Consider the following 15,757-nt stretch of genomic DNA (forward strand, 5'->3'; position numbering starts at 1 on the left):
CTTTATGTAAAAATGAAGCGCATCATTTCAGGACCTTTGCTTTCAATGGGTGGGGTGGAGGTGTTTGCTAGATATATAATAGAGTGGCTTTTTATTTTATTTTATTTTATTTTATTTTTGCTTTGAAACTACTTTCCCTCCACCTCAGTTTGTTAGCAACTCACTTAAACATGAAAATGATATCCCATTGGGAAACATGTGACATTTGTTCTTTGTTGTTTATGGTTAAAAGTGGGATACGTCTCTTTCTATAAGGATTAATTAGTTGAACACAAGCAGAATTAATAAAAATTGGTTAATTTTTAGATACAAATTCTGAATTCCTTATTTGGCTTTTACAAAGTCCTGATGCAATAAGGGCAACAATTTTGCCTGAGCAATTATGTGAGTAAAAATGGGGAGGCAATCATCAGGATTTGCCCCTTCGTTGTAGTTTAATTCAAACCTGTTTAAGGTGAAGTATAGAATGTAGCTTTTTCTAATTTTGTTCTCTCCTATCAAAGAGAGCTACTTCTACAGGGTTTATGGGGACGGTTACATTTTTAATTTAATAACATCTGCTAGTTGATAGAATGTAAATAGTGGCTAAGAATCCTTTTGATTCTTTCACTGTTCATTCTCCAATTGCTTTCGTTGTTGGCAAAGTTGATTGTGGCACCTTCATTGTACTGTAATCTGTGCTCTGCAGTGGTAGCTCCACTCAGCGCTGTAACAAATCACTCCAATTAGAATAAATTATTTTATTCTTGTTGATTGTACTTTATGGCATGGATTACAACACTCCAAAGTGAGAATCCGTGCTCTGCAAACCATTGGCTCAAGGCAGCGTAAGGAGCCACCTCTTAATTTTACATTCCTGTTAGTGATCAAAATTTTACTTTAAAAAATTGCAAATAGAAGTTGACAGTGAATGGTTGTGGAGATGAGAACTTAAGGGCCTCTGTTTTCCATTTGCTCACCCAAGCCGCACACCTTACTACGCCTTTGCTTTTATTCTCCCACGCTCACCTCCATTCTTTCCCTTGTGGACTCCTACACTTGAAACTGCGTCTTTGATCCGGTCACCAGGCCTTCACCCTCTTCTCCTTCAAGTGGCTTCTTAAAACACCCCTTTTCCATTTAGCCATATACACCTTACTCTCCCCTCTCACAGTCACAAGTGAAAAATCTACCAGATACACACATTGCTAACCCATAGTAACCACATGATCTTACCATGGTAACCCTTGTCCTCACAATATTTGTTGCAATTTCTTGTCAAACTATCATAACTTAGACTATCAGCTCTTCAGCACAGGAACACTGTCTTCTATCTGCCTGTAAAGCTCCGTACACGGTTCTGGTGCTGTATTAAAAATATATATATATATCCACAATGTTTTTCAATAACTTGGGGACAACCTAGCATTATTTAGCATTGAAACTAGCTGTATGGCCCCAGCCATCTCTTTATCAGCCCTGTTGTACATCGCAGTGTGCAATGTTAACAGAAGCAGCTTGAAACTGATAACTGAAGGCATGAAGATTATAAGCAGCACAAAATGTGAAGTTGTGAATATTTTAAACAGCATGGTTTCCCGTTCCAACAAATTCATGGGGTTGGAATCCTCCTGCTTAGAAGTTGCAGATGCAGGTGTTGTAAGCAAAACTTCCCCTGCTGTACCGCTATCCTTATTCGCTTTGTATTTCACTGGTAAGTCTTTGCTGTGAGCTGACCTGACTCTAAAAAGGAAGAAGGAAGGGTTTGTCATGTGCCGCTTCCTCTTTTGAAGACCGTTTACAACCCAACGTATATTTTATCCCCTTCTTAAACTTTTTGTAGGCAAACGACGGAAGTCTTCTCCTAAACCTCTTGTTCTGAGTGAAGCTAAAAAGCAGTTAATGATCTACAGACTACCTCAGGTCCTCCGGCTGCACCTTAAACGATTCAGGTGAGTTTTGCGGGCCACAGGTAGTATTTAGCAAGTGAAATAATTGCATGGAAAATATGTGATACCTTCTTTTTGGACATGAGTGGGTCATACACGCTATGAAATTCTCTTATTTCCTGCATAGTGGAAGCAAATAGAACATCTTACACACAGCAAATGTTTAATTCACAGCAAAGAAGGCTTGTGTACTCAGTGTAGTGTCCTTATTAAGATGGGGAGCTTGCTCTTAGGCTACATTTCCGCTACAAGCTAGGGGTGCGATTCCCCGGCCCATGTACACATGCTTGTGGTAGCTCTCATTGAGTCAGTGCAAGTATAAATAACAGTGCAGCCGCAGTGGCACGGGTGATGGTGGAACAACTGAGCTATGCCAAGTACAAACCCACCTGAAACTGGCAAGTTATGTACTTGGCTCGGCTCACGCGTGCTTCTACTGCCACTACTCATGCTACTGTGGCTGAACCGCTATTTATATTTGGACTGTCTTGAGGAGGGATAACGCGAATGTGTGTACACGAGCCGGAGAACCACACCCCCTACCTCTGTTGTGTAGACATAGCCTTAATGTTTTTGAGAATGCAAACACTGGTCAACTCGTGTAAGTATTAATACAGTACAACTGTGTATCCTTTTGTGCAGTGCATTCAATGCCTGCCTGAGCTTGCAGCAGCCTGAAACAGTTCGGAAAGGTTCAAATTGACTCTCTTCATTCAATGGAGTTTCTGATTATGACCATTTAGATGTCAAAACTAATATCTATTAAGCACTGATAAAAGCATGCAAGAAAAGATGGGGATAATCCTGAAAAGTTGCAGTCTACTGAGAGTAGCATCTCATTTTGGAAACACTGTGGTAGGTCTTCATCTATGGAACTTGCTCCCCCTGGTAATTTATCTGACCCCCCCCACGTTTGCCACTTCTAAGTCATACTTTTGTTCTGTTTTTTTCAATAATATAGCAGATGCTGGAACTATGGTTGGAAAGTGTCTTTTTGACTGATAAACCCAGCCCTAGTGTAATTATTATAGGGGAGTATGCTTCATATTTGGGGAAGTTTATATCTGTAACTGAATCTCGTAAGTGGTGCTCAGACCACACTTATATGGGGCTATATTACACTTGGAGCATTTCCTGGGATTATTTCACACCAGTCTACAAACTATAATAGACTTCAGAGTGGGAGCAAGAAGAAAAACATATTTAATGTCTACCTCTCCCCAGCAGTGAAAATTCTTCAAAATCTCTTAGTAGCAACAGGTTACTGGTCCCATCCCCACTTTCCCCAGCTCCCTACCACTTTATTTCTTTGTAAAGTCCTTGAGTGTCTGGGGGGGTTTATTTTGATTGCATGCATTTGTGTTGCAGGTGGTCTGGACGTAATCACCGTGAGAAGATTGGGGTCCATGTCCTCTTTGACCAGGTATTAAACATGGAACCTTACTGCTGCAGGGACTCTCTCTCCTCTCTTGACAAAGAGACCTTTGTCTATGACCTCTCCGCTGTGGTGATGCATCATGGTAAAGGGTTTGGCTCAGGACACTACACAGCATATTGCTACAACACAGAGGGAGGTGCGTGTGCCTTATTACTGGGGAAACAGATTTTAAAAGTCTGTTTAATATTTTGTTCCATAGACTTAGTGTATTTTAAAGGTTTATAGTCAGAGTTGTTTTAAATAAAATTTCTTGCCATTCCATAGCTTTATTTCCAGAGCGTATTGCTAGTAGCATGTATTTGCATAAGGACCAAAGACTGCTTTTCCTTTCCCTCCCTCGTAGCCCACTGGGATGGCTTTACTGCTTGCTTTGTAACATCAGCGTTTCATTTTTCTTGTGCTATGTAACTTGATTGTGCTGCTCTGATTGGCATCTTTCTGACCCTACTTGGGAAGGGAAGATAACAAGACAGAAAATGTGCTGAAACTGAAGCTGGACTTTTCATGAATAATATCCACAATGTTTTTTTTCTAAATTCCTGAACACTTATCTCTTTCCACAGCATGGGTATTGATACTACTCTTCCCCACCTTATTACAGAGAATGGAAAATTATAACTGTGCCTGTCTTGAAAGTTTTTAGTTTTCATTACTTGAGGAGGTTTTTTAAGGATATAATATAAAATCAAGTTACAGCTCAACTAGATAGTGGTAAACAGCATAGAAATGCTATGAAAGCCTGCTAACCTCCAGGTTAAAACACCCCTCTTCTCCCCCTCCCCTGAAAATTCCCATTTCTTGTGATTTTTTTTTTTTAAGGGTTCGTTTATAAGAGACAATCAAAAGGATTAAGGTCTTGTTACTAATGTCCTCTTTCTTCCTTTGGTTCCTAGGTTTTTGGGTCCACTGCAATGATTCCAAACTGAATGTATGTAGTGTGGAGGAGGTGTGCAAAACCCAGGCCTACATTCTTTTTTACACTCAAAGAACAGTGCAGGGCAAAGCAGGAATCTCAGAAACACAACTCCAAGCTCAGGTGCCGTCCAAAAACAGCGATAAGGACAGAAGACTGACATTCCCATGATGGGAAGCATTAATAACTCAACTGACTCTCTCAGTTTTTTTAAACCATTGGTGTTCACACATCATTCCTCTTTGTAGGAATAAAGGCTTACTGCAGGAACAGATCAAATCACCACGTTTGCCACCCCAGGGTCCAGAAAAATGTGCATCAGGCTGTGCAATTCCATCATATAAAATTGTGGTCAGAATCTTTTTTTTTTTTTTTTTAAATTGGTAAAACTCACATTCCTCAAAACAGCCACAGATGCCTAGTATCATTCATCTTATTTCAAACAGAAATTAAATTAAGCATGTAAAAGTAAGTATAACCCATTTGTTCAACCAGAATATAAACCTATCAAACAATTGACTACCAAATTCGCTCGTAATTAATACTGATTACAAAAAAAATCTCCAGGAAAAAGAGGTACAGTAGAATCTCATTTAAGCTTCATTCCCTTGTTGTCAATTATATTCTCTGGTGTGAATCACTTACCCAGTCCCTTCCCACCTGTGTTTATCTGAATGACTTCAATTTCCCCAAAATATCTTGAATAGGTGGAGTTGTACTTTTCCAAAAGGCATTCTTGCTGGAGAGCCTTCTAAGGCCCTTTGCCCTAGGAAAACGTTCCACCAGGCCTTACATTGTCTGTAACAGTGTTGAAAACATTTTGAAAACAGATCAGTGCAGATAGGACAACACCAGTAGAGGAAGGGACTAGCAACGGATCATTTTCTTAGTATTGACAGGGCCTAAATATAGCATTGGTACACCACATGGCAGCATTTTTCTTTAACTGGACTGAATGGACTTGGAAATTTAGTGTTCACTTCTGATACACAATTTGATCAATGTGGTTCTGCTCTGGAGAGAGATCATGTAAAAGTGAAACCTTCTGATTGATCAGATCTGCCCCCTGTACATGTTCAGAATCCTGTCTGCAGACATTAGCAGCAAAAATAAGGGTGAGTTGTTTTTTTACTCCTGTTAGCACTAAAGTGCCAACACAGCTATAGGGGAGTGGGCTGGATTTTGTTTCTTTTTGTGCATAAATAGAATTGCTTACTAAATTCCAATCTGTTACACTTCTGCAAGTTTGAAGACCATGAGGTTGCATAGATATTATGGAGGGTAGAATTTGGCCAGCCACATCTTTATTTCAAGTGATAGCTTGGCTCTCAAATCCCACTTTGAGTTTGCAGAGCTGCAGACTTATAAAAACATCTTTATACTTGCAATCTGAGCTTGATACAGAAATCACTGAAACACAGCAACCATAGGACCTCACGGTACCATTTTTAGTCCCTTTTCTCAGTAGAACCACACTTCAAACATTTATTTAGTTTGAGGATTGTGCTGTCCATGTTCAATTTTAGAGATCAGACCTGAGAGTTTGAAAGAGGTTCTCTTGTTCCCTGTGCAGTCAGTCTTGTTTGGTGGAGATGGCTAAGGTGGAAACAATTTAAAAATCCAGTGTTCCAGTGGGACATTTTAAACCTCAGAAATTTAAACTTAGAATCCAGGTAAAAAGTCCTGAAATCATTGGTTTTCCTTCTTTCCCTATTTCCTTTTATTCTTGTCAGCATTTGCCCATCATACATAAACTAATCGGCAGAGCCAGCCCATCCTATTGTTCTAGAGGGTGGGATAAATTTCCTGAAGTAATACCCTCTTGCCATTGCCGCTATCGTGACAATTAACCTCCTGTCTTAAGAGCAAAACAGACTCTCTTCTCAGGTTGTTGTTAATCACTCTCAACTATCCAGAAGGGAGGGAGGGAGCACTACGGCAGGGCAGGCAACCAATTCCTTTCCTGTCACCAGAGCAAAGACTGAGCGTGTCACCTCAAGGAGACACTGGTCTTCATTGTCCTGGGGAGTGGGAGTTGCTCGGGAATCCATGTTTCCTGTATGTCTGAGCAACACGTTGCTTTGGAGACTACAAAAATCGCCTGGTTTTGTTTTGCTAGTAACTGTAATTTCAAAATTCTACCGTTTTACTCACTGGAAGCAAAGCAATGTGAGGCAGTCCCATAGGTGCTAATGAAATTGTGCGTGGTTTTTTTTGTTTTTTTTTTTTAAGCCTTATCTGTAACTAGGCTTGGAAGGAATTGATTTTTATTTCTTATGAATTCTGACAGGTATTTGTTTATTTCCTATGTGTAGGTACTGATTTTTGGGGGGCAATTCAAGGAAATAAAAACAAACCCCATAGATAGTAACTCTTCAAAATGTAATGGGCCAAATTAAGACCGAATGTAAGCCGATTCAACTCCACTGAATTCACTGCAGTCCAAATTTGGCCCAGGGAATGTAAAAGTTGAGCTCCGTAAGATTTTGAAACAAAATCATGCAGTTGTGATTATCAAATATTTATAAGCATGATTGGTTCTTTGCTAATACACAAAGTACATACTTATTAGTCCAAACAATATTTGAAAGAAAAAAGTAGAGAAGAGAAAGCTGAAGCGTTAAAATACCTTTTTAAATCTTTTTTCGGGGGTGGAGGGAGAAATTGATATTTTCCAAAGCACTGCTTATCCTTCCAAGCCTATCAATACTTTTAAGATGAAATTGGATCTGTTATTTAACAGAAAGTAGATTATTTGCTTTTAAACTGCAGTCACAGTTTACCATGACTGATGACCATAATGGCAAATTTACTTTCTGAAAACTCCTGCCATGGTAACCCTGTTATAAAAAAGTCTATGATATAAAGGCAAACCACAATGCAACATTACAATTGTTACTGCAGTGAGCCTAGACTTATCACTATGAATGCTCATCTTTTGACTGAGTGTGTTGCATTAATATTTGAATTCAGGTAGTAATACAGTTGTCACTTGAATTGAGTAGCTTGCAGAGAGGGAAGGGAGGCTGGAAGGAGGGTGTACATTTAGCCATCAATGTATCAGATTTCCCAAGCAGATTTGTAGCATTTGCTGTTGACATCTTTTGAGATTAGTGGCCTCTCCATATGACATTAACCCAGTAGTGCTGAGATGTGGTGAAATTGCAGTCAGAAAAAATGACTTACCCTGGTAGGGAAGGAAATAATTATACTTTAAATTAAACTTGCTTTTTCCAACACTGTGAGGTTTCTGTAATATTTAGCTTTGATTTGGAAGCGATAGCGTATAGCATTTTTTATGCTGTTTGGTTTATATTTGTCTACTGCAGGCTTCTTCATATAAGCATCGCCCAATGCTCCTGCTGCGCTGAACACTGTTTTATAGTGTCCTGGTTGCCAGAAATTCTGATTGGAAGTTACGTGTCTAGGTCAATAAGGTGAAGATGTTACTTGCAATTACAGTGAAGTCCACTTAAGTGAATGCTTGACAAAAGTGTAACCTATAAGATAAACGTTGTCCCTCCTTAATCCTATGAGTCAAATTATGCTCCGACACTGGCATATATTTAGAGTCGCTCAGCTGAAGTCAATTGAATTACTCCCGATTTAGGTCCCTATCCTGCAAACACATAACATATGGGAGCTACCTGAATCATGCAAGTAGTCCCATTTACTTTAATAAGACTACTCATGTGAGTAGTTATGTACATGCTAAGTGTTGGCAGAATCAGCTCCTTAAATTGGTGTGATTAAGAGCAGAATTTGGTCCTGTATGTGTAGCTAAAATTCTTCAATTTAAAAAAAGAAAAAATTGTTGGAGCAGGCTAGTATCTCAATTCTTTTTTAAATGACCGGCCGAATAAGAAATGATGCCTGTTCCGTACCAGTGGATTAGCTTGATGGAAACCCTTTGCAAGAGGTCGCTGCTGCATATGCAAAAACAAAGATGTCGATGACCAAATTTGTAGGGCTCTGGAGCAGCAACTAATGCTAGCCTTAAACCTTAGAGTGCTACAGTAGATGAAAAATAATTGTCACCATTTTTTTTTTCTGTCCTACCTTTGCTCCTGTGGCTTTCTAGGAGCCCGATCCTGTCAGGTGAATAGAGCCTCCTGAGAGGCTTGTTGTGCTGAGCAACAGCCAATGGGAGTTGAACGTGATTGGCACCTTACAGGATAGGACTCTAGAACCAGAGGAAGCTGCTGTAAATTAATGAATTACTTATACTCGTATGTATGTGCAACCTGAAATATGGAGGCACCACCAGCACCTCCTCAATATATTTAAATCTTAAGTAAACCAGCTTTATTTCACTTAGTTTTTAAAATATGAAAATCTTAAAATGTACAACTTCATGGTCAGGTTAAGTCCCAAGGTCTGCTAAGGTAGTTGGAAAACATTGTTTTAGACTAACTTCACCACTAGCAAGTTAATTACAACTACTTCCCAGTACGTTACACTCTTACTGCCTGCACTGCCAAGTTAAACTATGCACTGGGCGAAGAGGAGTTTCAATGCAAAATACTGAAAGCTGACAAAGTTTTTTGTAGTCTACTGACTACATGAACTCTAGTTTGATAACTTCAAACATTGTCACAGGTGAGGCAGTAGATGGAATAATGCATATTAAACAGTCTGGGACTGAGCTGTCATATTGGAATTGTTCCTTCCGGGTGACAGGACCACCTCCACACAGTTAAGAACTTCCAGACATCTTTAGTGTAGAAATAAAATTGGAAATGGTAAAAATGTTAAATGTGTCCTATGGACTCGTAAGCAGAGATTATTTTTGTTTTTAAAAGCCAAGGCTTCTAGTATAAATAGTCTCTCTGCCATACAGAAGCTCTGTTTCTGATAGAATATGCTTAGTTACCTCCCAGTGAGAGAGACAAGCAAGTGGGTGTTGGCTGCCATCAAAATACCCCAGCATAAAATGGGAGCGGTCGACAGTATTACAGAATGAAAAATTTGAAAAAAAGGGGGTGGGGATGGGAGACTGGGAAAGGGGTTAGTTTTACCTACTGATAAAGCTTTGTGAACTAATTTTTATATGATTCATTAAATTTGGTGCCTTGTATCCAATTACATTTTGCATGGGACCGAAAAGTTGGGAGTTTTAAGAGAATTTCCCCTCTCATCATTCAAGTGGCAGACAAATCTGTATGTTTTTTACAAGTACTTTTCAGTATCATTGACATTTTTACATTTCATATCTGTATGTGAATGAAAAAAACGGTTCTTACCAGCAAGTTCAGAACTTGGTGTATTTTGGTGTACATGTCTGAAATCTCTGTGTTTGTAATAACTCAAATGACTACTTGTTCAAAGGCAGAACATGTTTGTTTTTTTAATTTTCTTTCTGTGTTACTCAGGCCACTTCCAATCAGGTCAGTAAGGTTACTCCTCTCAAAACAATAACCTTATTTATAAGAAGACCTGTGTTCTATGAGGGATAAAAACTCCACTTGTAGCATTTTGGTAGAGTAGTAGGAGTTTTGGAAAGGCCTTTCTGATTTAAACATATTGACTGATAATTGGAGACTTAAAATGGGGAGGGGGAGAGAGATAGTTACCTTTGCCATGGTACTATTTGCACAGACTTACAGTTAGCGGTGTAGCAAACAATCCCACAATACTGCAGTTTCATATGCAAGATGCACGGTTGTATAAGGTGGCTAAATATCTCTACTTAAACAGTAGATGGTAAAACCCAATGCCTACTCTGAACGCTGCCTTCTTTTGTGTCTAATCTCTGCACCTGGTTTGATAATCTCTGCACCTGGTTTGAGATTAGGCAGGGAAGAAGGAGTTGAGTAGGAATTTCTTGCCTGTGGGAATATAAAACCTAAACTGAGAGGGGTTTTGGTTTCTATTACATTAATATTGATATCCATTTATTTACAAGTGGGAATGTGAAGCAGTCTTGCAAGTTTTTAAATTTGTAAAACCACAGCACAGTTCTCCTGATCAAAACTGCATATGTTACCTGTACCAATTTGTAATTAGTTGTCTTAGTTAATTTTAGGGTATGCCTTGGGCTATCCCTTCCATTGTGCTTATTTTATTTTGTGTGTATGTATGAGTTCCAGTTGTTCTAAGAATAATTTGTATGGTTGGCCAAAATGCTTTCAAAAGGAATTTTTAAACTGGAATAAGTCTTCTTAAAAATGTTTTCAACTTACATTTCCAAAAGGAAAAAAAAAAAAATTACCAGCCCAGTGGGCCCAAGACTGACTTTAACCACTGTTAACTATTTATTGTTTGAAGCTTGTGCATGATACAGAATGCATTGTAGTTATAGGGCACTGTCTGAACAGCCCTTTTACTGAATTCTGTTCAGGTTGGAGTTTGGGAAAGGGAAGGAGTTAAAAAACGACCCATGGACAAAGCTGAAGTGACCACTGTAAAACGTTTTGGATTATATGTGGATGAGGCAGGAAGAGTTTAATGACAAGGGGATCCAGCAGTGAATGCTTTTTTTTTTGTGGGTGGTGGTTGCAGCGGCGAAGGGCATAAAATCCAAGAATGGAATCTGATCAGAAGCAAAATCCTAACCCTTGAGGGCCTGCCACTTACTTCTTGTAGAATGAATGGTTGTGAATTTAATGGAAAACTATTTCTTCTCAAACTATCCACTCACTTCTCTGGAGACTTAAAGAAAAATATAAAGGAAGTCCCCTGCTTAAACCCCACAACGGTCAACTGTATAAACATGTTGTGAATACTTGGAGGTAAGAAAGGAATGGATAGACACAATTAAAAGCTTGTACTTGAATTTAATATTCAAAAATCATGGTTATGCATTTCAGGGTAGAAAACTATTGCCTTAGATAAGAGGGAGAAACTGAATTCTTTTCATGTTAAAATTAAACTCTGTAGAGAACTTTCTGATGCTGACTTTTTGCTTGACAAGCAGAAAGAACATCGAGGGCCTGGGATGGAACAGCGTTTAGTGTACTTGTAATTAGACTCAATCTAAGAGCTTGTCTACATGGTGGGGAAATACATGCTCTGGGAGTGTAATTTTTGAAGTGTACTGTATATTGCATATTAATGGACCCTGTCTGCACACATTTTGTATCAGTGTAACTTTTGGTTAGGGTTGTGTAGTTTGGTTTTTTTTTTTTTTTTAAACAAATAACTAAAGTGATATGACTTCCTACGTGTGGCTGGTGGTGGTGCTTATACCAGTATGGCTTATTCCCCTTCTCATTTGTGGAATAAGCTGCAGTGGTATACGTATATATCAGTATAACAGCAGCCACACTGGAGAGGAGGGAGGATTGTACCACTTTAGCTATACCACTATAGTTAAACTACTACAACTCTTGTGCGTAGACAAGGCCTAAGAATGTATCTTATCAAAAGAGACAAGCTAGAGCCTTAGGTGAATGACTTTTTCTGCCAACTTTTGCTGCACTCTAGTCTAGAATCTGTCCCTTAACTTAAACAGTTGCCTAGATACATCTTGGCACCTTTCTGACTGGATAAGTAATGTCGCCTTAAGTCTGTCTAACTCAGTACTGCTGGTCTGGCAAGACAACTGTATACACTCTTGCCTAATCTTATTAGAAAGCCCTTACCACTTGACAGTATCATTCAGCCCAGCAATTAAAAGTTCACATAGGTACAGATTTCCTCCGGCCTCAAATAAACCACACAAAAATATGTGAAAACTCACCTTTGATTAAGTGTTTGAGGGGCAATCAAAAGTGACCTTGATACTGGCACCATGAGGAGCCCAAGGTGTGAAGTAGAACTGACCCATTTTAACTTAGCTTTAAATAAACATTTACAAATTCAGGGGGAAACTCTTACTCAATGCCATAACTATGAGTGTCCATTAAAGAGGGAGTTCATATGAGAGGAAAAACAAGTTATAAAAGTTAGCTAAGTTGTTTGCCCAAAATAAAATCCCCCTCAATGTTTTTCCAATAGTCTTACCCTTCTTAATGTTTTAATCTGATTTAAACAAATGTTTACATAACAGCTAAACTTAGTTTACAATTTCTGATCATGGATTTCCAAGCTTCTTTATGGAATAGTGATTAAGGTTGGGATTTTGAAGAGCCCTTGATTGGGCTCAATTCTTCTCCCATTAAATCAATAAGAATTACACAATTGACTTCAATAGAAGCAGTTAGACCAGGGCCAAGTACTTTTGAAAATCCCATTATAAAGTAACACTTTGCTGACTGTTCCTGCAGCCAAGTGCTTGGTGATCCTCGGAAGGCTGCTGTCCTTTAAATATTTGCAAAGGCTGGAAAGAACGGAGTTTTCTTTTAACACTAAACATTCTCTTGAAAGCAGAAATGAAGGATGGATGTTTCTTTTGCTTTTTAGAGTGAGAAACCCGAAGTGTGAAGGGGGGGGGACTTGGCCAGGTTGTTGGCTTTTCAGTGACTTTTGTGAGGGTTTTAAGTCAAAGCTAGGTGTAGCTGTACTATAGGCTTCTGCTACCTGATCAATAATTACATAAGCTGATTCACACCAGGCTCTGGTAATTAACAAGGCTGTCTTAGCTGCAAGGACTTTCACAGGTGATAGCTGAGAATCCGACTATTTCTGGTAGCACGGTCCAGCTGTCAGGCCAGCTCAGTGCACAGATGTATTGGTGAAGGACCGCTCCTAATCTTATGTAAGTTAAACGAGCTCTATTTCAGTCCAAGGCTTGTGAAGACAACATCCAGTAACTCATCATGACAGAATTATGATGCTAGAGCTGCATAACCTGGCCCCTGTCTGAACCCAAGTCCTAGGAAGAAGTTAGGGTGTTAAGTCAAAAACCTTTAGGAATCAAGTTTAAATCTATCTATTCAATGTTCTTCGGAGGCCCCTTTTTATTTTTGCCGGAAGAGGATATGTCTCCAGTTTAGTGAGCCTTAAATTCACAACGAGAATACTTGTTCTGAAAATTTAGGCAGAGATTATTTCCAATTAACTTACTACTTGATAAAGCTGAAATTGACTTATTTCCTCCATCCATTCTTAAGGGCCCTCACCAAAAAACAAAACAGAACCCCAAATCTGTAGGCAGTGCTATGTAAGACTCCTTTGAACACAGAGTAATAGATGAACTCATGCATAAAATTCCAAAGGATCTGAAGCCATGCTGCAGTGGTGCTGCAAAATGCTCAGGGCTGGAACGCGTGTTACTGTTCTATAGCTGTAGCACGACAATGCACGTGATTAAAGCTAGAAAGTAGCAGTGCTTCTGAGCCTGTCCTCCATATCATCACTTTCACGTCCCATGGAATAGCCTCGACACTATCAGCTGGATTCCAACAACAACTTAATGGTGGCAACTAGTAGAACCAGTCCAAGGCACTAAAATGCTATGCAACACCAAACAGCTTCTTCCCCAAGTATAACATACAATCATAATTCCTCTAAGATAAAAGAAATGCACCAGCTTTATCCTGTCTGAACATTTATCCGTGTACATTTATGGTGGTTAGAGTTTACCTAGGGCTTTGAAAAAATTTGTTTTCCCTTTGAATAAATAGCTGACAAGTCCTGCTTACAACACAGGATTGGGACTTGTTCTTTTCTCTTTTGGGTGTGAAATATGAATCATGTTTTTATGATTTTTTGTAAATCTTTACTCTTTTTTACACCTTGTTTTGTAAGCTGAAGTTTCCTATTAAAAGAATAAAATTCCAGTGCAGTAGAATGTCATTATTTCACACATGATAATTTAATAATCTTCTAGACATGGTACAGAATTAAACTCAATATGAAACAGCTTCACAAGTCTTGAAAATATAACTGATTACTTTAGTATACATTGAGCTCAGTGGGGTGAACTGAACATACAACTAACATCTCACGAGTTAAATGGCTTCTCCTCCCTTATCACTGTTCATTGCAGAATGATAGCTATGCGTGAATTAAAATACAATTTTAGAGCTGCTGCTGAACTTTTAGTTACCGAGAACAAAAGCAACAAACACCACACAACTCTTCTGATCATCATTTTGGTCATCCTGTCACATTGGGACGAGAAGCTCTTCAGACTTGATGCAGGTCCACTTTATTCACGTCTGCAATTAAAGACCAGACAAAGGATGCGTTAGAGAGCCAAGTGTCTGGTCTAGTGTATTAAAATGGCATTGGGTGAGAAGTCACTGAGGTACCCCCTGACACTTGAGATAATCATGTTTTCCCCTAGAATGCCACTTTGAGTTGTGAAACACCTGACTGTTCTCTTAATGGTAATGCCTGGGGGGTGTTCAGTCTTGTATCTGAACACTATTTTAGGCACAATATAAATCTGTAGTTTTACAGGACCTACCTTTTTTGCATGTTTAGCTGGTTATATAATTATGCAGATCAAGGAAAAATCTATGTAATTTGAATTTCGCTGCCCCTTTGAAGGGCATTTTGGAGCTTAAGGTAACCTTAAAAATCAGCTGGGTGGTCAGGGCTCACTGTAATATCCATTACTGACCATAAGGCTAGGTTGAGACTGTGCCGTACATTACATTAATCAGAATGTCTTAGATACCCAACATATTTACTAGTACAGCTTTGCCAAAGTAGGTGTGAAAAAAGGAGGGGGGAGGAGCTCAATCCACAGGAAGTGGAAGGCTGTTGACAACTCTAAGGGGTAGTACAAAGCAGTGGCGGGGAGACTCCTACAAAAGACGCGCAGACAGATTTATGCAAGTCTTTGAAACTGAGACGTAGGCCCTGGAACTTTAAAGAAGTCTCTTGCGCAGCCCCGTAGTCCTCTTCTGACTTGCACACTCCTCCTCCCCAAAACAGACTTGAATATTGAAGTTTGATAGCTCCATACAGTGGAACCCCAATTAGCCAGAAGTGCAGTTCCCAGGACTTGACTCGGTAGAAAATCATGCACTGCAGTCTTTTAATCCTGCCACATGCAAAAGTTCCAGAACTTCCCATATCTATTGCTGCTCCTTTATCCAAACCCTTGATTATCCTGATTAGTTTGTCTCCTCTCACTATTCAAATGACTGTATTTCCACACCTTCACAATGTCAGGTACTCACTGGCACTGCTATGCAACTGGTGGAGGAGACATCAAATCAATGTCTGTCAAGTTTCGGGCTACCCAGACTCCAGCAGCAAAAAGCCCCAGGTTAACTATGAGGTTTCTGAAACAAATACATAGTAAGTTAGATTTGTTGAAGCAACTGGTGGTGTCTGGCCTACATTAAAGTGTTTCCTACCTAGAATACCAACTGTAAATGTACAGAGCAAGACCTCAAGGACTGACAACTTTAAAACAGTAACAAATATTAAGTCTCATTGCCAAGCCTATGCTGTAGCTGGAAGAAGCAACAATGTTAATTTTGGGTGGAGGTTTCCCTTTTTTGCTGCCTGCTGTTTAGAAACCATTCTGCTCCCATCTATATTCTGAATTTCCCCTGCTTCATCCTATATTAGGGAGATTTCCATGAAAACAGGATGTTTGTCTTAAGAACTCATTTGCTCCTGCTGCTTATCCCCCCC

General features: G+C 39.3%; 2 protein-coding genes across 3 annotated transcripts in view; one reads left to right on the forward strand and one right to left on the reverse strand.

Moving 5' to 3' along the window:
- Positions 1-13,941, forward strand: part of USP49 (ubiquitin specific peptidase 49) — a 56,952-nt gene extending 43,011 nt beyond the window's left edge. For both annotated transcript variants that reach the window (XM_034767328.1, XM_034767327.1), the window contains 3 exons: positions 1,823-1,931; positions 3,297-3,502; positions 4,260-13,941. In XM_034767328.1, coding sequence (XP_034623219.1) covers positions 1,823-1,931; positions 3,297-3,502; positions 4,260-4,450 — 506 coding nt within the window. In that variant the 3' untranslated portion in view covers positions 4,451-13,941. The remainder of the gene's footprint in view (positions 1-1,822; positions 1,932-3,296; positions 3,503-4,259) is intronic.
- Positions 13,942-13,952: 11 nt separating this feature from the next.
- Positions 13,953-15,757, reverse strand: part of TOMM6 (translocase of outer mitochondrial membrane 6) — a 7,062-nt gene continuing 5,257 nt past the window's right edge. Inside the window, exons 2-3 of the mRNA XM_034767329.1 lie at positions 15,295-15,399; positions 13,953-14,322 (exon numbers count right to left, since the gene is read on the reverse strand). Of these exons, the coding sequence (XP_034623220.1) occupies positions 15,303-15,399 (97 nt within the window). The 3' untranslated portion in view covers positions 13,953-14,322; positions 15,295-15,302. The remainder of the gene's footprint in view (positions 14,323-15,294; positions 15,400-15,757) is intronic.

The sequence above is a fragment of the Trachemys scripta genome, chromosome 4 (assembly GCF_013100865.1).
Source record: "Trachemys scripta elegans isolate TJP31775 chromosome 4, CAS_Tse_1.0, whole genome shotgun sequence".
NCBI classification, from domain to species: domain Eukaryota; kingdom Metazoa; phylum Chordata; order Testudines; family Emydidae; genus Trachemys; species Trachemys scripta.